We start from the raw sequence: 20,801 nt of genomic DNA on the forward strand, positions 1-20,801 counted from the left end.
TCTTTTCTCAATATGTAATTCGTTTCAAGATCTCAATCTCTGTTATAATAATATCTTGCGTTAAAAATTAAAAAAAAAAGTTTTTATCGCGTGAACCTTTTTCTTGAAAGATATCGGCAGAGAAACAACACGATTCCCATTCAGATTATGTTTGTTTTCAAAGCATCGGCGTGTCTTCTGAACAGTTTAATATCGATTTTATCTTTTCCACGCTCATTTTTTTTGAATCCAAATGCTCCCAACATTCAACATGTAATCAATGTGACCCGTTTTGACTGCAGAAATCTCTATGCCACAATATGTCCCATTCCAGCGCGCGCTCTGTTCTCATGTGTTTCGACCTTCATTTTCCCGCATTGTTTCGCACACCCGACCTCCGATCCGCTATCTCGGACTGTGTCGTTTCGATTCGATCTTCTCGTTCCTCTACCATCTATCCTTTCCTTTGGTGAATACCAATTATACCTCAAACATAAAGATATGTGATGGTTGGGGGTACATGCGAGCGAAAAGCAGAAAGCGATCTTCTAGTGCACACTGATGTCTCTGCGTCTCGTTTCTTGCTTCCAGTGCCCATAGTCATTCAATAGCCTTCTTCCTCACAAACCCCCTCTTCACCAATCTGTTCCTTTCCTCTCTTACAATCTCATGACCGTGCCTGCCAATCTACTGATTATTTCGTTACTCAATTGATTATTTACACTTGGAGTGCCGTTGTTTCTGATTCGTTTACGAAATGCTGTTGATTATCTGTTAATTCGTGTTCGCCGTTTAATATCTTACAAAAAATCTCAATAATTTCGTAATTTTGATTTTCAGTATGACCGCTACAACTGAAATCACACTGAAGACTGAGCCGTCGAGCAATGAGGAACTATCAAGTTCGCCACAGCCAGTTGAGACACGAAAAGCAGCCGTTGGATTTGATACAGCAGATCAGAAGCTCCGCGTGATCTCCGCAGACGACATATTGGAGACAACAGAAAAAGGAGAACTAATAGATGTCGATGGTCGTATGCTGACCATTCTCGAGTTTTGTGATTCTATTGAATCAGCTCGTGCTTCGTGCGAAGAGCACGCCAATGGGGTAAGTGAGACACTCTCAAATAAGCATATAGGAAAAAGAGGAGAAATGAGAGACGAGATGGTCATACTTATTCATTGCAGATGAACGGAATGGGTCTCTCGTCGATCAAGTATGAGCATGAAGATGATGAGGACGCAGCACAGGAGACATCAACTTCCGGAATGGGCGAAAGAGATGGTGATATTGACATGGCCGAGTTGGAGGACGAAACATTGAATGAAGACGTTACTGATAATGGGATCTCTGGCCTTGATACTTCTGAATTCACTGGTGTTGCCGCATTAAGCGCCATTGCAGATTTACGTGAGTCACAAGCAGACCTTCCAAACAAAGCTAAACAAACAATGATTTGCAGAACAACAAATGGACGAACTGAAGAATACAATGCGAGATGCGATTGCCATGTCGATGACTGACCTCCAGAACGACGTTGATCGTGTGAACCAAAAGCAGGAGACTCTTAGTCAATTCTTCAAAAAGTTCATTGGTACAAGCAACGAGGGAAGAGTTCAAGATCCTTTCAGTCGTAAGTTTCAATCATGAAAAATGTTCTTGATGATGTTGTTTTCAGTGAAAGTCCCGTCGAGACCGTTTGATGGATCAGTCACGCGAGCTGGAAACAATGCATCCGAAACCGTGACATCATACTTCGAGCAGCTCACGAAAATGTGGTCCAACAGGCAGACGGAAGCTGAACAATTTGTGAGAGATGAGCTTCTCAGCAATAAGCATCTTATGGGTGCCAAAGCAAAGCCAAAGCCAACAACAAGCTCTTCGTCCTCTTCCAACAGACGACAAGTAGTTGACACATCTGATGGTGCTGAACAAGAATACACATTTGGAACAAATGGAACTCAAGGAAAAAGAATTGTCAATGGAATTGTGAAGACTGTTGATAAGCTTTACTATCCATTTATCACGCGTGAAGAAGAGGAGGAATGTTTGGAAGCTGCAAACGGACAAGCTCCAATCTACGCTCAATCTCTTGCGAAAATTCTTTTTGCTGATACAATTATGATGTACTTCAAAGATCAAGACACTGCTAAGCGGAACTGGCTTCATGATGCTGTTGATTATCGTTTCCCAACCCTGGACAAACCGACTCATGTCTCCAAATGGAAGAATTGTTCATTTTTCATCAACAAAAATATGCGAGAAGCAGTGATTGCCAGTGGGACTGCAATGCCACGAGCTCCCTGTGGACCACGTGGACCAATCGGACCAAAAGATAAATTCAAGAATGAGGCGAAGGGAAATGATGATACTATGACTGGAGAATATGAGGAGAAAGTTGTACCTGTCCGTACTCCAAAAGCTAGACCATCCACTGCACGAGTCAATCGTGAGTCATCACTTGAAGGAATCGAATGGGAGTGGTTGGATTCTGATTATGAGAAGGAATGCTATCAAGAAAGCCTCGGAAGTCAGTACAAATATGCAGAATTGATGGCTCTTCGTCTTTTCAGCACATCTCTGACTATCAAGTTCAAAGAACAAGACCAGACAAGAAAGGATTGGCTTCGTGTTTGCGTTGAGGCTCGATTCCCAATCGAAGATCGTGAACGCAATGATCAGAGATGGAAGATCTGCGGTCAGACTTGCAATCGTAATCGCACGAAAATTGTGGGCGCCGATGGACGTGAAGAGAAATACCCGTACTTTGATCAATCAGTGGAGGAGGAATGTTTCCAACAATGTGATGGACAGGTCGCTGTCTACGCTGAACTGATGAATGCGAAGTTATTCCCACATACACAACACCTATTCTTCAAGGATCAGGATCTAGGAAAACGCAATTGGCTTCACCAAATTCTCGATAAAAGATTCGCATCCACTGATAAAATTGCACAGACTCAAAAATGGAAGACATGTACCAATGCGATCAACAAGAAACTGTTTGATGGAACCGTCACTCCTATCACTAAAGAAGCTCTTCTGAGCAGCACGGAGCATCTTAATAACTCGAAATCATCCGTACCAACAGGCATTTCGGAAGCATCTAGTTCCACTACAACTCCACGTGCTTCTCTTGCTCGTTTCGAACGTCGTATGACATCAGAAGCCCCTTCTACCATCGGAAGTTTGAAGCGTAAAGCAACTGAAGAATCTGAGAGCTCATCCACACCTGCTGCTAAGAGAGAAAGTATTCGAAACAAGCAGAAGAAGGAGAAGGAACAGTACTCTGCATATCCATATGTCTCTGAAGAAGAAGAAGTCGCCATATTTGAGAATTCTAATGGAAATCCGCAAGTTTATGGTAGAGAGCTGGGAAGACTTTTGTTCGCTGAAACCATAAAAAATTACTTCAAGGTAAGTTAGATCAAACCAAGTAGCAATTAGATTATTATGAAAAAGCAACAAAAAAACAATTAAACTTTTTCAAATTACAGGATCAAGATGCCGACAAACGTCAGTGGATCCACGAGATACTGGACTTCAGATTCCCATCAAAAGGTCCACTCGAAGGAAAGCAAAAATGGAAGAATGTAACGGCTGCTATCAATAGAAACATGACGGCGGCTGTAGTGTCACGGCGTTCTCTTCCCCGTTAGATGTGATTTTTTCCGTGATTTTAAATTTTGGATTACGGTTTCTTGTGCCCTAGCTCCCACTTTCTGTGAACTTTTATCTCAATAGGTCTCACACTTGTTAATGCTTTATGTACCCATATTTATTGCTGATGGCTCCGAATATTGGCATATTTTTTAGATCGTCTCTTATATACATAATTCCTTGAGACCATTGGTCTCGTATCTTTCGTTATATTAATTAATCGCTTTCTTTTATTTCATGAGATATTTCAAAGATTCAATAAATATGAGTCATTCTACAATTCATCCATCTCTTCAGACAATGCGAATCCATGATAAACAGGTGCAGAAAACTTGAGAGGAGCACACGAATTGGATCCATTCCGAAAATATCCAAGTTGGCAGACACACTTGTATCCAGAAGCAGTATTCACGCATTCCTGGCCAAAATCTCGACATAGTGATTGTTTAGTGCATGGATTATGATGAACACATCGACCAATGTCGGGACGGTAGATTGTGCCAGGTTCCTGAATATACTTGAGATCAAATTACTGTACACAGTTTTGGATGTAGGTTAAGATGTGTGAAATGGGAGACCAACTTATAAGTTGCAACTTAAACTTTCAAAAACTCAATAAAAATTCGGGACTCACTTCACAACCACAATTCACATTGAATTGATTGAGACGAAGTTTCGATAGATCGTCGTTTTCAAAATGCTGCAAAATTGAGAAAAATGTATTCTCAGATTACTTCGATTAGATTACCTTAACAATACATGTCGACGCTTTTTGACAAGAATTCATTTTGCAGAGTGGTGCATATTTTGAAGACGATCTTACAACTGATGGTATTCCAGAACAACATGGATCAGGACAGAAACTGTAAATTTCAAAGAAATCTCGAGTTTTTTCCGTTGGATAAAAAGGTTGTCTTTTGCAACCTTTTAATTACATCCATGGTAACGTAAGACAAAATATTTTAGTTATGAAATTTGGAAAGTTATTTCTGAATCCTCATTTTGAATCTTTCAACCCGGCCGAGGAGTGACGATGGCGCTGCTCACGCCTCGACCGTGTGCTGAACTTCAGACATGTTCAAAACAAATTATTAGTGTTTGTCAGCTTCTCCAAAGTCTCTATTACGTACAAATTTAGCTACAAAAATATGATAATATGATATATCGTGAATTACCTTTCAGTTGCACATTCAAATGATTTTCCAACAAACTCATCGATGAGGTTGTGTTTGCTGAATGTCTTTCCTGTCCACGTCTGAAATAAATATGTTTCCGATTGTTAAATTTCTGATTTAATGTTTATATGAAACTTTCTTCAGTAGATCCTACATCTTCCATTTATCCATAAACAACATTTGTTAATTAATATTTGACCTATGAAAATAATATTCAATTTTCCGAAAATTGGTAATTCAATTAGTACAATGGAAATCGTTTTTTGTTTAAGATTAAATAATTCCAAATATGTAAACCACAAACACAGACAAAAACTCACAAAAACTCACAAATAACTTTGTACCGGGTGGTTGAATACGGTAGGAGCAGTAAGGAATGTGCTCGAATGCTTTGATTCGCGAATTGGTCAAGTAGCACAGGATCTAGAAGATTTTTAGATTTTGCTTCACGATTTGTTTCAAAAGTTTTCAATCTGAATCTATGAAAATTTGTGTATCTTACAGTACTAATATGAGTTCAATACGTCAAAACCTAGAGTATGCCAAAAACAATCTATATCATACAATGAAATTTGTACTTTTTGTGGAATCTTATAGATTCCGGAACTTTCAGCGTGCAAGTTCCAGCTCTGACAAACTAATGATATCTCGTTCAGGTTACTGTAGACACGCGTTAAAATCTACAAGTGAAGTTGTGGTTGGTTTTTTTGGAATATGTTTTGTGTTGTTTCTATGAGTTTTTTTTATTTCAATTTTTCTTTAATTGTTCGTATTTGAACATTCTGGCTGAACTCGAAATTACTCAAAAAGTTTCCTTTTTTTGAAAATTTGGCAATTTACCAAAAAATTGCGTAGTGTTTTTGAAAAATCTTATCTTAAAGGTAAAGTAAAGGATTTTGGAGTGATTTACATTATGTTATTTAATCTTGTTTGGCTATTATAAATGTATTTAGAAGAAATCTCCAACGCGTTACTCCACCTAAAAATGTTTTGGACACCCTGCTGCAAGTTCAACTTGAAATGTAGGTCAGTCTTTTAAAGATAGTATTTCTCAGTGGAACAGAAGGAATCTAGTAAATCACTGTCAAGGTTAGCTGAAATAAGTGTGAAACTGTGCGATTAACACTGTTATCACCGTCTTGCATATCATCTCTCAAATGACAAATCGGATCGTCTTTTTGACATTTCATCGTGTCATTTCATTAATCAAATCCCGCTTCTTCTTCTTCTTCTCTATCTCCTTCATTCTTTATTGTCTCCTTATCCTTTTCGTATTTCCTTTTCCATTTCATTCCGAAAACCGCGCGTACCTATACATTTTCCCCTATATTTCCAATGTAACGCGTTTTTCTCAAAATGACCTCCATTCAATGTGCAGGAGCCTTGTTTTTGATATTTTCAATTTGCATAGTTTTATACCATCATCCTTCCTTCCTTCTTTCCATTTGCTCACATCGTGTGCCACCTTCAGTTTGGAGATGGTTCCAAATGTTACTAGACTCTCCATGTTTCGTGTACTCTCTAATCTCTCTCTACCCTCTCCATCCACTCTTCGAACAGGCAAAAAGAAACGACGAAAGGGAAGCAGGGACACGGCCTTCTTGTTTTTTAGCCCTCCTGAGTCGACGAGAATGTTGTTTTGTAAATAAAAATAAATTTTGAATAGGTTTTTTTTCTGTCGACTGGTTCGTATTGAACAGCTTTTCTTTCATATTTTCAAACATTTTCACTCCGACGTTTCAATTTTTTTGAGAGGCGTTCAGTTTGAAATCTGGGCATGAAGTTTTTAGTCAACATTTTCTTCTGAACTATGGCCATAGGTATAGGTATAAAATTTGAAATTAAAACATGTTTTACTATAAAATGTTCAACAATTTCTTGTCTTCTAGTAGCGAACGACGTAAATGATTCCAAAATTCGCGAAACTTGGTGAAACAACTTTAGAATATAGGTCCTCCTTGTACAGTTCATGGAGTTAAAGTTTCTTTTTTTAACATAAAATGAACCATCTTGTGCAATTTGGGTTTTCCCTATTTTGCAACTTTTCATTAATGATTATTTTATTTTTTTTTTTTTTTTAAGTTTTTTATTTTAAAAAAACCTGGCCTCGCTCCGACTGATATAATTTCAAATCGAGGCGGCGCTAATAATGAATGCGCCATTAAGAAGTACAGTAACCCGCTCTATTTAATTATCGATTCTTAAATTTTCCTATGTTTTTAATATTGGTTTTTCATGTTTGTTGTAATAGAAAACATCAAAGAAAATTTGGAGAAAGCGATGCATTTGGTTACTGTACTTTTTAAAGACGCACATTTAAAAAATATTTTTTTAGCCTTTCGTTTGAACTTTTAAAGTGTCTTCTTATGAACAATTTTAATAAATTGGTGGTAAGATTCATGAATTCAAACCTGTGAAGCCGAAATCTCCATCCCGAGTCGTTGATCATCAATTATCTTTTTCATTGCCAACTCACTAAATCATCAATATTACTTAAATCTAAAAAAGAAACAATGATGAACTCACTCCAAATCAATGTTATCCTGCAAAATCCACGGCTGTATCTCACTAATGTTACTTATAATTGTGTCCAAGCATATTTCAAGTCCCTTTTTACACTCTGATCCAATATTTATATCAAAATCATATTCAGGTGATGGATATAGATGTTCGAATCTTAAATTTTTGAAATTTTTTTTTCAAATAATTTATTAAATAGAATTTACCCATTTTCTTCAACACCCCAAGCCACAAGTTTTTTGAAAACTCGAAAATATGTAGCTAAAATTCCAATTTTAACGGATATCTCATCTGTTCGATCTTCCACAATTATTCGAGAGTACTCGCTAAACTTATGATTTTAAAATTGTTTCTTTCGTTGTCAACGCACTCCTTAATTGCACTATTATAGTCTACGTTGTATGAAGTCAGAAGCTTGAGAGTCACTTCCTCGTCATCTTCAATTGACGAAGCCGGTGACGCAAGAGCTATGAAGAACAGAATACATATTTTGAAATTCATCATTGAAAAAGTGTTATACACAAATTGATAAATAAAATACATTCAATTTGTTGAGATGTGTTGACAATTACGTGACGACCCGTGAATTGTGAAGCGGCGTAAAAAGACGATCAAATTGAGTTCTCCAATTGTTTGTTAACCTTAAAAATATTAATTTGTTTATTAATTCTTGTTTCAATTCACTTTTTCATCAATTTCTTTGTCCAGTTCATCGTGCACCCACTCCTTTTCGAACTCCACGCGTATTTGTCGATTAATGTCGTTGCGCATTCTATAAGAGAGATAATTCAGATTTTAACCATTTCCTCACGGACTCACTTTGCATTTTCATTCATGAAATCTTTCATTTTCCGTTGAATTTCTTCTTGCGTAAGATTCGCTGACGATGCAATGATTTCATCTACTTTAACCAACATTTCATTCTGTAATACATTTTATTCAATTATTGTATTCTGACAAAAACACCAACCTCAATCCGGTGCACCAATTTTGAATCCTTGACGTGCTCAATTGCTTGTTTTCGCAGTTTATCGAAAGTTCCTCCTTTTTTCAACTCCATCTCAACATTCCCCACGATTTTGTCCTCATCGATGTATGGGCAAGACATTTTTTGAATCTGAAATTTAAAAAATTAAATGTTTTCACAATTTTAAATGAATGAACAAATAAATATTTATAAAGAATTCTTTAAAGAATTAAGAAAAACTAATTTCCCTTCAAAAAATTCTCCGTAAATCGACAGGGACTAGAAAATGCTAGTCCGCGGCCATGACTAATCAGAGTGAAAACGCGCTCCAATATCTAGCGAACAGTTTTTTGAAAGTTAGTTTTTTTAATTTTTAATTTTCTATTCTCTCATTTATAAGTAAAAATAAAACTTAATTGTAAATTAAACAATTTCAATTTTTATTCATTTTTATAAAACAAATTTCAAACTTTTTTCCGAGTATATTTTGAAAAACGATTCTCACCTAAATTATATTTATGCGGATGTTTTTTCATGGAACTTTTTATTTTTTTCAATTTTCGTCTTTTGAGTTTTAATCATAAAACTTCTAACTAAAACCTTCTTGTTTTCTTTTTTCAAATTTGTATTTAAACTTGTGCTCTTCATTCTTCAATTTTTGAATGTGTAATTGAAAAAAGCATCAAAGAAGTCATACTCGCTAAAAACAATGTCAAGAAAAATCTCATGCCCATGCGTTCATTTTTCTCTCAATATCATCACGTTGATGGTTACTGGTGTATGCTTGTATGCGCCTCTCGTTGTGAGCGTCAATGAGGAAGACCAGTGTGTAAGGGGGTAGATGCAGAGACACATCTGTGATGAGACGAGAGATGCAGACAGTTAAAGATAGTGTAGAGAGCGTACTCAATGGTGGAGTGTTCTGTTCAGGTCTCCTCGGTTAGTGCTGTGTCTAGTTGCGTATACACATACACACACTTGCTTTAAAATCAATTTGCGTCTTCGCCTATTGCAATACAAAACGGTGTGTGTATGTATGCGGGTGTATCTCTATGTATATATATATTTCTTTCTCTGACGCCATCACACCCAGAAAGCATCGATGCTTTCTCGTTGGTGATGATGACGCTGATGGTGATGATGATACGTTTGGGGCGCATCGAGCTTTTTCTTCGCTCGTCTGAAAATAAAAAAAAACATATTTGTGCTTATAATTATTACCGCCTCACCAAATGGTGTCTTGAGAGTTTATACGAGCGATTTTTGTTAAGCGCTGTCTTACTAAGACCCCTACCATTACTTGTCGTGTGCGTCAAAGCATATGACCTTGTGGCGTCCATTCACTGCGTCTCTCGATCGATACCCGTGCCTGTGTCTGTGTGTGTCTGTTTCGCAGCCGGCATCGCCTTTTATTCTCCCCTCTTACTAACTTGCGTCCCGTCTCGCCCTCTTTCGATCTCCTGTTTCTTCTTTGTGCATTTTCTTCGAAAAATTGCATATAATTAATACAACAAAAAACAAAATAGTCCATAATTCCAGACTTAATCAACACGTTCGCCTACACGTTTTGCGATTGTGAGGCGACCTATGGAAACAAGATAATGATTCGGAAACAATAATGTCTTAGTAAGTGCACAATATTTTGGTTTATTTGGTATCATTGATGGGTCTGCATGCAGCAGCGCCCACCATGTCCACACCGCCGCTCCGTGTGTCTCTTTTATATGCACGTTCGTTTGGCCACGCCCATGCAGTATGAACTTGTGGACGCTCCGCCCACAGTCTCCCCCGTCCCTTGTCTCGCCGCCTCTCTTAGGCGGGGGCACAGCAGGAGGAACGAGGAGGAGATGCAGACTGAAAAACGTTTTTGACATTGCCCCAACGACGGTGTGGGCGGAGCCATACACACACAGCGCGGTCTCCATTTCATTTCATTTTCACTCCCAAAAAGCTGCTTGACTAACCTCTGATTTTTTGTTTTTTTTTCAGCGAAGAGGATGACTGGTTCTCGTACAGAACAGAGTTCAACAAACGGGCAGACAGTCCACGAGCAGCCGGGAACTATGATTTTGAGTCTGGAAACATTGATGTAAGTGTCATATCATGGAGGCCCAGAAAAACCCTCTTGAAATCAACGCGGGAATGCTCCACTCCTATGCCATGGGTCTCGTTAGGTATTTTCGTATGTCGTTTTGTTCGTTTTTCCTCTTTCTTAATGATTTTCTTGCAAAAATTGAGTCAATTTCCAACTTCACATATATTTACATATATTCAGCATAAAATGCGCTAAAACAACGGAGATCATAACGAAAAAAAAACGAAAATTTGCAAAATCAACATAAAGTTCTTCCTTTTTGTGATATCCTTGGTTTTCAATGATTTTTACACTGAAATTATGTTTTAAAATATATTTATATCACTTGTTTATGACATCAATTTCGGCGAGAAAATCAATAAAACAATGAAAAAACAACGAAAATGCTTGGAAATTGGCGAAATCACGGGTTTTCCGCTAAATACCTAATGAGACCTTTATCTGCGTACCCATAATACTAAATGCTCTTCTTTTTTTTTTTCATTTTCCAACTTTCATCGCTTTACAGAACATCCCACTCAATGATGACGGACCATTATCACCCAGTCAAGATTTCGATTTAGCTGGAACACTCGAGGAATACGAATCGTATGATTTGAGATTATCACCGAACGGAGGACTCAATCGAGAAGATCAACAACCAGGTCCCAGTGGAAATAACGATGGACAATATCATGTTATGCAGAATAATGATTCATTTGCCCAGCATATGCAATCATCGAATACAATTGTAAGTGTTCACACACATGATCACTTAATTATCAATTTTCATATTTTCAGGAGTATAACTCATTCGAAATGCCCACTGTTATCAATTCTAATCATGACGTCGGCCCGTATCAAGATCTTGGTATTGATGACCCTAATTCGTTTTATGCGGTATGTTTTTAATGGAAAAATTGAAGTTCAAAAAACTTTTCGAACAAAAATTGATATAAAAATGTTTTTAAAAAATAGAAAAGTCCGAAAAAGAGTTCGAATAGTACCGGAAAGTGAAATTTTTACCGGCAGAGGGCAACTAATATGTAATATTTGAGGTCTTTGTCGAACTTTTCCATAGAGTAAGGAAAACATTCATTTGATCTGAACATTTTTTTGTTGCAAATTCCAGAAATTAGCACAAAAAATCACATTTATACCGGAAAACGGCAATTTTTGGGCTCCAATTAAGTTTTTCTGAAGCTTTTCAGCGAAAAAAAAAACTATATTTTGCTACATTTTTATATTAATTTTTGATTTAACAATTGAATTATGATACTGAAATTTACAGTCCTGAAAAACTAGAACCTAGAAACATTTTTTAAAACTCTGATATTTTCTATATCTAAAATATTAAAATTGAAGTTTATAAAATTGTTAAAAATTATTTTTCTTTCAGAATCAACAGCCATCAACGTCACAAGGGAATGATATGATAATCAATGAGAACTATGAAATGATGGGTCCATCGACATCATATATGCCACAAATAGATCATATGAATCCTTCTGGGAACTCTTCTTCGCAGATTAATCATCAACAGGGAATGATTGTTCCACAAGTTCAACAACAGCCCGCAAAACCGAAGACAACAAAAAAGAGGCCTCCACCGAAGAAAAAGACAGCTGGTAACTTTTTTTTGCCTTATTTGCTCAATTTATTTGATTATTTTCAGCTCAAGCGCCTGATACAGTTGGTACAGTACTCACGAAAGTGAATAAATTAACTCAACAGATTGACAACAACAACGACAATCAAGAACAAAAAATTGAGACACGAATATCTGCGGAAGACTTGGTTCGAGTATGTTTGATTAAATCTTAAATCTAAAAATTTATAAATAAAAATTATTTTTAGGTCAGCGCGCTATTGAGCAGATTGGATGTATATCAGAAAGAACAGGCACAAGGAAATAACACTCATGATCAAGATATTGAAGCGCTTCAAGCTGAAATAGCACAGGTGTTTACCAAGAATATGGCAATGAGTGCGAATGATGCTCCAGGAAACAGTATACTTAGTCAAATTCAAAATCTCACAAGTATTGGTAGCTCAGCTTCATCATCTGCACAGCCTTCTCAACCTGCCAAAAAAGCTGCTCCCAAGAGAAAAACCGTACCGAATACGGCAAAAAATCTCGCTCAAAATCAGCAGATAATGCCACCACAGGCTCAAATAACGCCTACCAAACTCGTTATGGATCCTCCGACAACAACGATGGTTCCAAGTAGCAGTCAGTCGAATCATATGTATAGTAATGATGGCTTCACGACATACAATCAAATGGATGAACCCGGAACGAGTCAGCAACAACAATATAATGATTATCGACAGCCTCCATCTCAGGAATCAATGCAATATGGTCACCAACAGATTATTCAAGCAAGAGTTGTGCCTTCTATGAACCAGAAAACTCATAACTATCGTCAAGCAGTAGTGTTTGCATCTCCGAATACAAATGGACCGTCATCACAACTACAACGGCCACAATCCGGCATGGATCAAATGCAAGACCAACAATATCATGCTCAGGATCTTCAAGGATCCCAAGTTCAACAAACATTCGTTTCTGTACAACATGACGGGCAAATTTATCAAGAAGTGGAGCCAACGTTGAGAGATTTTGTTCGACAGGGAAGGTACCAAGGTCCACAGGATGCACCGCATCTTCGGCAACAGTTGATCACAAATGTAAATGCGACAACAAACAAGCAAATGGTTCATCGAAGTCAAGATCCGACACCATCGCCTGGAAACCTCCAACAATTCGGTGAACCTCTTCAACGCCATGGAAGCTATCCACATAGTCATGATATGAGACCAAATTCACATTCACAATCTCAACACAGCTACAGTAATCATTACGATGGAGCCACCGAGTTCTTTGATGTGTCAATGCAACATCAAGATAGTCAAATGTCACAAATTCAACCAGGATCACAACATTATGTTCAACAACAAGAGCTGTATCATCCAATTGGAGATCAACAACAAATGGTTGAACCTGAATCAGAATATCCGGTTCCCCAGGTTACCAATGAGTTGAGCGAAGAAGAGTTGAGAGCTATAATGGAAGAAAAACGACAGATTCGACAGAAACGATTGAAAGATATCATGATAGATCAACTGAATCGATTAGAAGAGCCCGTGGATGTAACTCCTTTCAGAAATAAGATGGATGTTTTGGAACGACTACTTCCATATCATCATTTTGCAAATGAAGAAGAACCAGTGTCAGATTGTAAGTTTTTTTTCAATTTGGAAACAAAAACTAGCTATTTGAGTATCGCTTCAATGAAAATGAAAAATGTATTTTTCAATTAAAAATAACATTGAAACATTAAGAAAAATGTTTTTTTTTTAAATTTCCTCAACCCTTTATCATTTTACGTTTTTCAGTTGATTCTACGTTTCAAAGAGTTATGGATAATGCTGTACATCAGGCGAATTCCATCGGAAATCGAATTCGAAATATCGTACTTCGTGATACTATGAGATCTTCGACAGAGTGGGAAGAGAACATGATCTTGTTCCTTGAAACAGAATCGGAGCGTCGAAAACTGGAAGATGATAAGAAATTGGCTGATCAAGATCTGAGCACATTTTTGCGTAATAGTGATATAATTCAAAACGTGAGAGCTAGAAGATTGGATGTGGAACGAACGCGACTAAGGGTTCCTCGAATTCCAGCACATTTGAAAGGTTGGCAAAACTTTTTGAAAAAAATCTATAATATAATTCTTTTTCAGAACTTGATCTTCAAAACGGCCAGCTTTCGTCGCTGTATCGAGAATACGAGTTCGATTCATACGATGAAAATCGTCCACGTGGATCACCATTTGTCTACGAAGAGCCAGAATCGGAATCTGAGTCGGAACCAGAAGCAGAGCCAGAACCGAAGAAGGACAATTTCGCCGAACCGGAACCAGCTCGTGGCGATATTTCTCCACTCATCGGTTTCCCTCAATTATCACCGATTCCTTCTCCGTCAAGATATCGAAATGAGAGTGAGAGCACGTTTGATTGGAAAGATGAAGATGAATCCCCGTTGTTGTCTCCAGAAACTGAAAAAATCAACAAAGCTGCAGATCAGTTTCGAAAGGAAATTTTTGGGACTCAAGAAGATTTGGATAAATCGGAACCATTTCCGTTTGAACAAATATCTGAAGCTGCTCGGAATCAACATCTCATCACAGCTCAACCACAACTTCCTCGAGTGGATGCCAGCTCAATTGGATCTCTTGCAAGTTCTTCATCGACAGTTGATCACAGTCCACAATCCATCCATCCAGTTTTCTCACCCAAAGCTGCAATCCAGTCAAGTTCAGTTCAAGTTATGAAGCCTCCACGAAGTCCTAGTTCTGTTTCGTGTAAACTATCAACGCCATGTGTTGAACAGTCTCTACCAGAGGAAAGTCATTATGAAGGTTCACCTGAAATTGACGAGGATTATGATATGTCTCCGATCAGAGAAAATGAGCCGGCCGAACTAATTTCACTTCCAATTTCAGTAAATATGATCAAGAAAGAGAAAGAGGATTCTACTCCAAAGTTGAAATTACGGATCCCAGCTGCTGTTCTTCAGAATGGTATTGTTGCAAGTGAAGATGAGAGTGATGTGGCAGTTGAGGAAACTATTCCTGCGATTCGGAAGCCGCTTAAGCTGAGGTTCAATCTAAAAGATATCAAGTTGGAAGAACCGTCACCAGATCGAGATGTAGCTAGCAGTCGTCCAAAATCGAGAACTGAGCCGCCTCCAACTCCAGAAAAGTTGCATGTTAAGATAAAAGCTTCACCAGCTGAGACGACGCCAACGAAGTTACAATTGAAAGAAAAGTCGCCAGCAAAAACGCCAGTTTTCAAGACTCCACTGCAAACTCCGATCAAGATGACACCTTCGCCATCTGAATCGAGAAAACGTAGAAGTGCAAAAATCGAGGATAGTCCAGCCCAGAAGAAGAAACTTTTGAATTCGGGTAGCAGCTTTGTAACTCCAAAGAATGGATTGAGGGCTGAACTGGACGAGACTGTCGAGAGACCTCTACGAATTATGACCGATGGACGGAAGATTGTGATGAAGATTAGCAAAGTTTCGAGAAACATCAATCACTTTGTTACACCGCGCAGAGATAAGAAAGGAAATCTTCATAAAGATCTATCCCCGACGAATTATACACGATTAACGATGAAGCTGATGAAGAAGAAAGGGGAATTATCAGTTGAATTCACTGAAACTCCCAATAAGAATAGTGAGGAAGACGATCATAAGATTCCAAACATTCCTAGCACGAGTACTTCAATTCCACCTGCTTCAACAGTCGTTTCTTCCGTTTCCGTGAAGGGTAGACCTGCTCCTGCTTCAAGAAAATCGTCGATCGACACTGCTGGAAAGGACAAGAAAGGGCAATTAGCAAAGAATAAAGCTGCGTTTTGCAATCGTTTTAATCCTTTCGCAAACGTTCCCAGTTCGAAACCATCGACTTCTTCTGCTGTTTCTGCTACTCCCTCAACATCTTCTGCAGTATCCGCAAAGCTTCCAACAGGAAAGACACCTGGTCGCCCCGTCGCTCTTTCAACTCCAAGATCTTCGCATAAGCCACCACAAGCAGTTGTTGCTCCACGTCCAAATTTGATTCGAACTGCTCCGGTTGTACCGAAAATCACTGTCACAAATGCATCGGAGAGCAGTCTTCCTTCTAAATCTCATATCCCAATTGAAGTGAAACCAAAGTTGTCTTCACTTCTTCCATGGGTATCAGACACCGATGAAAGCCCTGAACAGAAGCATAAATTGAAGAAAACGATGCCTTCAATTAATTTATTAAAAGTGAAAACGGAACCTCCGGAAGCTGATGCTGTTACATCAAAGGTAAAATTATATTAATTTTAAAAAAATGTATTTAAATATAAAAATTGTATTCTTAGCCTGAATCTCCTCGTGCATCATCGTCGATGTCGTTTTTTGAAGACGCATTTCTACGATCCCCAAAACGATCGAATGAGCCACTGCCTGTTGTCGAATTTTCTGGTGAGTTCAATTATTCATCAGTTCCAATATAAATATACTCAAGTTATAAATAAAAGTGTTTGAAAAATTCCCAACTAAAAATAAATAGATTTCGTGATTTAGTTTTTTTTCAATTTCAGACGACGAGGAGAACGATTTGGCTCATTCGACATTCAGTCATGCCACTGATCATTTGCTAGGAACTAGCAATATGAACAGCTCAACAAATGGATCTTCATCAGGTCTACCTTGGTCCACGGATCCCTAAGTGCCATACGACGTCTCATGGCTGGTCCATCAATACAATCCCCATTTCTCAATTTTCTAGACTGTGATTCTGCCTTCCCATTCCCAAAAATCATCGAGCCCGTTACATTATAGGATATCTATGTGCTTACTATTTATAATCTCTCTTTTTTTCATAACTTAAGACCTCTTTCTCATTCATTTTCATGGTGCTTTTTTCTCAAACCTTCCCCATCAAACACATCCTTTTTTGATTTCATTGAAGAATCGGTCTCGACACGTACACCACGTCTTTTACAGAAGAAACCTCCCTATGTACTCTTCTGGTTGTTCTTGTCTAATAGTCAATTCACTTTTCGAATTTTTTTTTCCATCGAACTCACTATTTTCTCTTTTGTTTAGTCAATCTACCCCATTTCTCATTCCGTGCTCAAAACTCCCTTCATTTTTCATTGTTACATTTTTGTGAGTTCCAATTGATAATTGTGATTTTCGCGGGTACGAGATCTGTTTTCCAATTGTTATCATTTATATTTACTTATTCCTGATTTTTTTTGTTCATTTTACATATATATCTGTTCCATAGATGTAGTTTTTTTTCCATTTTCAAAATGTATAATTTAAAGTAGTAAATACTTAAAATTTTACAAAAATAGAAAACTGATATTTTTATCTTATAGCATTTTTCAGAGAACGAGATGATGATGACTTTCGTATCTGTAATATTTAGAAAAGAGAAATATTCGGAAGAAAATATCACGAGATTCCTTTGTTGAATGCATGAACTCATTATTTATATTCGTGATTTTATTGTTAAGTTTTGAAAAATGAGCTAATTTTGGGCCGACACGAAATTAATCATTTTAATTCATTAGGAATCCAATTGGAAATATATTTTCGAAATAGAATTCAGATTCGTCGCGTGATTGCAATCTAATTTCTTGATGGCACTCATCGGATCAATTAAATTGAAAATAACAATAATAGGAAAAATTCAACAGAATGCTGGATTTCTAAAATTATTAGTTCAAAATGTGGTGGATTTATGCTTGCTTGTTATCTTGAAATGGGAAAATAGACGAATCAGGGTAGCGCGACAATAAAATAAATACAAATTACAATTCCAGATAAATTTTATCACTAAATTTATGTAGCAATTTTCAGTTTTCTCAACGTTAAACTGAATAATTTTTAATTTTTTGGCGAAGAGAGCGACATCGAAAGTCCATGGAGAGACGCAGGTTGAAAAGTTAAAGGCGCACCGATTTTCCCAGCGCTTGGGTCTCGCAGCGCACACTTCACCGTAGCTGCCGCAGTGAACAAAACTGAATTTTCTTTTTTTACTTCTTTTCCTAAAAGATTTTTCGATTTTTCACTTAGATTTTGCTATTTTTTAACACGTATTTTAATTTAAAAATTTAAAGAAAGCAAATCTGACGTTTCTAGCCTAAAATTGTTTTGGAACTTTCGAGATTATCATCAAAAATGACATCCGTTTCGAATTATTGAAAATTTTGTTTAATTCTTCTTTAATCTCCTATTTTCCTTAGAATTTGATCTGTGTGCTTTTCTTTCTGATGATGTTCGATTCAAATGTTTTTTTGCAGAACCTGGGAAAATGTCTGAACAGACAGAAAGGGCCTTTTTGAAGCAGCCAACGGTCAACCTTAACAACAAGGCCCGTATCCTTGCTGGATCTAAGAAGACTCCACGTTACATTCGTGAGGTCGGACTCGGATTCAAGGCTCCACGTGATGTGAGTTTAATTTACTAATTGCGAATCTCAAGTATTGATTTTTTACTTTCAGGCCGTCGAGGGAACCTACATCGACAAGAAGTGCCCATGGGCCGGAAACGTCCCAATCCGCGGAATGATCCTCACTGGAGTCGTCCTCAAGAACAAGATGACAAGAACCATCGTCGTTCGTCGTGACTACCTTCACTACATCAAGAAGTACCGTCGTTACGAGAAGAGACATAAGAACGTGCCAGCTCACTGCTCCCCAGCCTTCAGGTATACAACTACATGTGAATATATTTTTTAAACTGCACATTTTCAGAGATATCCACCCAGGAGACCTTGTCACCATCGGAGAGTGCCGACCACTTTCGAAGACCGTCAGATTCAACGTGTTGAAGGTCAACAAGTCCGGAACCTCCAAGAAGGGCTTCAGCAAGTTCTAATTGGTAAATATTGTTGAATTTCCACTGTTATTCGTTACCTTTGGAAATAAAATGGTTATTAAAAAATGTTTCTATCGAATATGCTTTGTTATTTCAGAAGCTTTGAAATTTGTTATATGACTCGTACGATCGTTTTTGTCTAATTGTAAGTAAGACCGTTTTTCTGTTTCGATGAAAATTCGATGAAAATGTTTGACGTTGTGAAATTGATCGCGATGTCAATACAATTGTGGAAGTTGCCAATACCTATCGGAATTGCCTGGTTTGTCTCGAAATTACAAATTAGATGCTATTTTCAAAGGTATACCCAAATTGAATTCGTTGTGGAGACAGAACAGAATTCAGAAATACAAGCTTTAAATGAGACCTGGTTCGAAAAGATATGAAGTTTGACTGTCATTGTAAAAGCATTTATTCGATGTCAATCAAAATACAAACGGAAAATTGTTTAATTTAGAATACGTACGAAATTAGAAGTTAACGCCCCTGTTTTTAACTTTGAATACTTGCTCGATTCCTGCTTTGAAGACACCGAAGTTGTGATCGATAAAACCGGCTTTTTCGTTTCCATCTTCTTTCATGATAAAAACGAGGGCAAGATGCTTGTTGACTTGACGGAGGAACATCACTTGTTCTGACTTGAGACGGATCACTGAGGAGGATCGTTCATCGTAGTTTGAGCCATTCTCGGCAACTCTGAATTTTATGATCAGTAAAATGAAATAGGCGAACAAAAAATATTACCCGTATATGGATGACAAATCCAAAGTGACATCGATCATATCACAGCATAACTCGTAAATGCTCATTTCCACTGGCTCCGAATCGGTTGCAATGTAGATTTTTGAGAGAATATCAAACAGGAATGATTTAGTAACTTTAGAGCTCTGGAAAAAAGTATGATGATTATTTGAATTGATTATGTATCAAACATTGTTAAATACGTCTAGAAGACGCTCGAGTGTTGGCAGTTGCTTGACGAGATTTTGGACGACTTTGGAAAACGCCTCGAAAATAGAGTGATCATAAATGGAGGTGAGATGATACGTGACTTGAAGATCCACATCGATCTGGTCCTTGATAGTTTCTTTGACCTGATGGTAGATATTGAATTTCGTTTCCACACGTGCTTCTTCAGTCAATCCATCGGCTTTGTGAACGAAAACTTCAAATTTGATGTTCTGGTTGATTTTGTAAGCACGGCAAAAATATTCAACCAGCGTTGCGATCGGTTCTTGAAGTTCTGCCTGTGCATCTATGATGAAAAGAAGAGCTTCACATTTTTGGAATACACCGACTGGATCCAGCGAATCATCAAAAGGGCACATTTGGCCGGGAAATTCAATCGTCTCAAAGTTGATGAACGAAGAACAAATTGCTGAAAGGAAAAAAAAAACATTAAATTCACCGCAATACATAAAATTTTATATAAAATAAAAGAAACACCCGCACTCACTGTCTCTTGTGATTCGGGCCGTGCTCTCGACGAACATCGTCTCATTCGGTGACATCTTTTGGAACACAACCTTACGAATTGAAGTTTTTCCGCTTCTGAAATCGTTTTAATTGATAAACTACACTTTTTACTGTTGAAGCTTACCTCTTGTGTCCCATTAGAATCACCGTGGGACGGGAATCCGGGTAATCATCTTCTTCGTCGATTCCGTAGCGGTAATCATCAAAATCCTCGTCAGGGTCCGACTCCATTCTGAAATTGAAAAGGTTTATTAAGGAATTATTCAAGAAATTTGTATAAATATTTTAAATTGAGAGTTAAATCGATAAATTCAAGAGGAAACGGAAAGAAAATAAAATAATTCCAGAGAAACATCAACAAAATGGCACATGGTTCTGGTGGGCGGAGTCTCCTTCCCCTTTTGCAAGTGTGCCGCACACAGTTTGTTCACTAATTTGCCGGTGGTCTTTTTATACTTTTTTGGTGTGTTTTCGCTTTTTTAATCATTCCGGCTTAATCTTAACAATTTTAT

The 20,801-nt window shown here is 37.6% G+C and overlaps 6 protein-coding genes and 2 non-coding genes across 10 annotated transcripts; 4 read left to right on the top strand and 4 right to left on the bottom strand.

Moving 5' to 3' along the window:
* Positions 1–819: 819 nt before the first annotated feature.
* Positions 820–3,913, top strand: F12F6.1 (BEN domain-containing protein). The gene is made up of 5 exons (NM_069781.10): positions 820–1,087; positions 1,168–1,390; positions 1,443–1,613; positions 1,659–3,397; positions 3,478–3,913. Exons 1-5 carry the CDS (start codon positions 821–823, stop codon positions 3,637–3,639), a joined length of 2,562 nt encoding a protein of 853 aa, NP_502182.2. The 5' UTR covers position 820; the 3' UTR covers positions 3,640–3,913.
* On the bottom strand, positions 3,856–7,861 carry spe-36 (EGF-like calcium-binding domain-containing protein). The gene is made up of 9 exons (NM_069782.6): positions 7,706–7,861; positions 7,542–7,661; positions 7,342–7,491; positions 7,227–7,290; positions 5,146–5,238; positions 4,816–4,895; positions 4,389–4,503; positions 4,275–4,340; positions 3,856–4,148 (listed from the first exon to the last, which is right to left on the bottom strand). Exons 1-9 carry the CDS (start codon positions 7,834–7,836, stop codon positions 3,915–3,917), a joined length of 1,053 nt encoding a protein of 350 aa, NP_502183.2. The 5' UTR covers positions 7,837–7,861; the 3' UTR covers positions 3,856–3,914.
* On the bottom strand, positions 7,794–9,599 carry F40F11.3 (BOD1/SHG1 domain-containing protein; the record flags this gene model as incomplete). 2 transcript variants are annotated; one of them, NM_001276864.3, is made up of 5 exons in its annotated part: positions 7,947–7,976; positions 8,020–8,107; positions 8,155–8,258; positions 8,306–8,452; positions 9,597–9,599. In NM_001276864.3, the coding sequence occupies 5 exons, from the start codon at positions 9,597–9,599 to the stop codon at positions 7,947–7,949; spliced, it is 372 nt and encodes a 123-aa protein (NP_001263793.1). The 2 variants fall into 2 exon arrangements, with proteins under 2 accessions (NP_001379134.1, NP_001263793.1); NM_001392401.1 differs by lacking the exon at positions 9,597–9,599 and having other exon boundaries at positions 7,794–7,976; positions 8,306–8,458.
* On the bottom strand, positions 9,249–9,336 carry F40F11.6. Its single transcript, NR_101963.1, has one exon. It is a non-coding gene; the product is annotated as an Unclassified non-coding RNA F40F11.6 (non-coding RNA).
* Positions 9,600–9,839: 240 nt separating the features above from the next.
* mig-38 (Abnormal cell migration protein 38) lies at positions 9,840–17,299 on the top strand. The gene is made up of 11 exons (NM_001268640.2): positions 9,840–9,928; positions 10,292–10,391; positions 10,906–11,127; positions 11,178–11,276; positions 11,776–12,004; positions 12,052–12,179; positions 12,234–13,617; positions 13,776–14,078; positions 14,126–16,245; positions 16,302–16,404; positions 16,524–17,299. Exons 1-11 carry the CDS (start codon positions 9,921–9,923, stop codon positions 16,649–16,651), a joined length of 4,824 nt encoding a protein of 1,607 aa, NP_001255569.1. The 5' UTR covers positions 9,840–9,920; the 3' UTR covers positions 16,652–17,299.
* Positions 9,978–10,194, top strand: F40F11.5. Its single transcript, NR_056673.1, has one exon. It is a non-coding gene; the product is annotated as an Unclassified non-coding RNA F40F11.5 (non-coding RNA).
* Positions 17,300–18,236: 937 nt separating the features above from the next.
* rps-11 (Small ribosomal subunit protein uS17) lies at positions 18,237–18,876 on the top strand. The gene is made up of 3 exons (NM_069785.8): positions 18,237–18,385; positions 18,438–18,643; positions 18,690–18,876. Exons 1-3 carry the CDS (start codon positions 18,248–18,250, stop codon positions 18,811–18,813), a joined length of 468 nt encoding a protein of 155 aa, NP_502186.1. The 5' UTR covers positions 18,237–18,247; the 3' UTR covers positions 18,814–18,876.
* Positions 18,877–19,208: 332 nt separating this feature from the next.
* On the bottom strand, positions 19,209–20,527 carry ragc-1 (Ras-related GTP-binding protein C; the record flags this gene model as incomplete). Of its 2 annotated transcripts, NM_069786.7 has the most annotated exons (5): positions 19,209–19,509; positions 19,558–19,700; positions 19,746–20,191; positions 20,270–20,364; positions 20,414–20,527. In NM_069786.7, 5 exons carry the CDS (start codon positions 20,518–20,520, stop codon positions 19,284–19,286), a joined length of 1,017 nt encoding a protein of 338 aa, NP_502187.1. The 2 variants fall into 2 exon arrangements, with proteins under 2 accessions (NP_502187.1, NP_001293887.1); NM_001306958.3 differs by lacking the exons at positions 19,746–20,191; positions 20,270–20,364; positions 20,414–20,527 and having other exon boundaries at positions 19,284–19,509; positions 19,558–19,622.
* Between the last annotated feature and the right edge of the window lie 274 nt (positions 20,528–20,801).

This window comes from Caenorhabditis elegans, chromosome IV, assembly GCF_000002985.6.
Source record: "Caenorhabditis elegans chromosome IV".
Taxonomy (NCBI): domain Eukaryota; kingdom Metazoa; phylum Nematoda; class Chromadorea; order Rhabditida; family Rhabditidae; genus Caenorhabditis; species Caenorhabditis elegans.

Coding starts and splice junctions, on each gene's coding strand:
- spe-36 (NM_069782.6), bottom strand. CDS start 7,836: ATGAATTTCAAAATATGTATTCTGTTCTTCATAGCTCTTGCGTCACCG. Junction 4,896..5,145: donor CACCCGGTACAAAGTTATTT/GTGAGTTTTTGT, acceptor TATTTATTTCAG/ACGTGGACAGGAAAGACATT. Junction 4,149..4,274: donor ATGTGAATTGTGGTTGTGAA/GTGAGTCCCGAA, acceptor AAGTATATTCAG/GAACCTGGCACAATCTACCG.
- F12F6.1 (NM_069781.10), top strand. CDS start 821: ATGACCGCTACAACTGAAATCACACTGAAGACTGAGCCGTCGAGCAAT. Junction 1,088..1,167: donor GCGAAGAGCACGCCAATGGG/GTAAGTGAGACA, acceptor TATTCATTGCAG/ATGAACGGAATGGGTCTCTC. Junction 3,398..3,477: donor CCATAAAAAATTACTTCAAG/GTAAGTTAGATC, acceptor TTCAAATTACAG/GATCAAGATGCCGACAAACG.
- rps-11 (NM_069785.8), top strand. CDS start 18,248: ATGTCTGAACAGACAGAAAGGGCCTTTTTGAAGCAGCCAACGGTCAAC. Junction 18,386..18,437: donor GATTCAAGGCTCCACGTGAT/GTGAGTTTAATT, acceptor TTTTACTTTCAG/GCCGTCGAGGGAACCTACAT. Junction 18,644..18,689: donor CACTGCTCCCCAGCCTTCAG/GTATACAACTAC, acceptor GCACATTTTCAG/AGATATCCACCCAGGAGACC.
- mig-38 (NM_001268640.2), top strand. Junction 10,392..10,905: donor TTGAGTCTGGAAACATTGAT/GTAAGTGTCATA, acceptor ATCGCTTTACAG/AACATCCCACTCAATGATGA. Junction 11,128..11,177: donor TGCAATCATCGAATACAATT/GTAAGTGTTCAC, acceptor TCATATTTTCAG/GAGTATAACTCATTCGAAAT.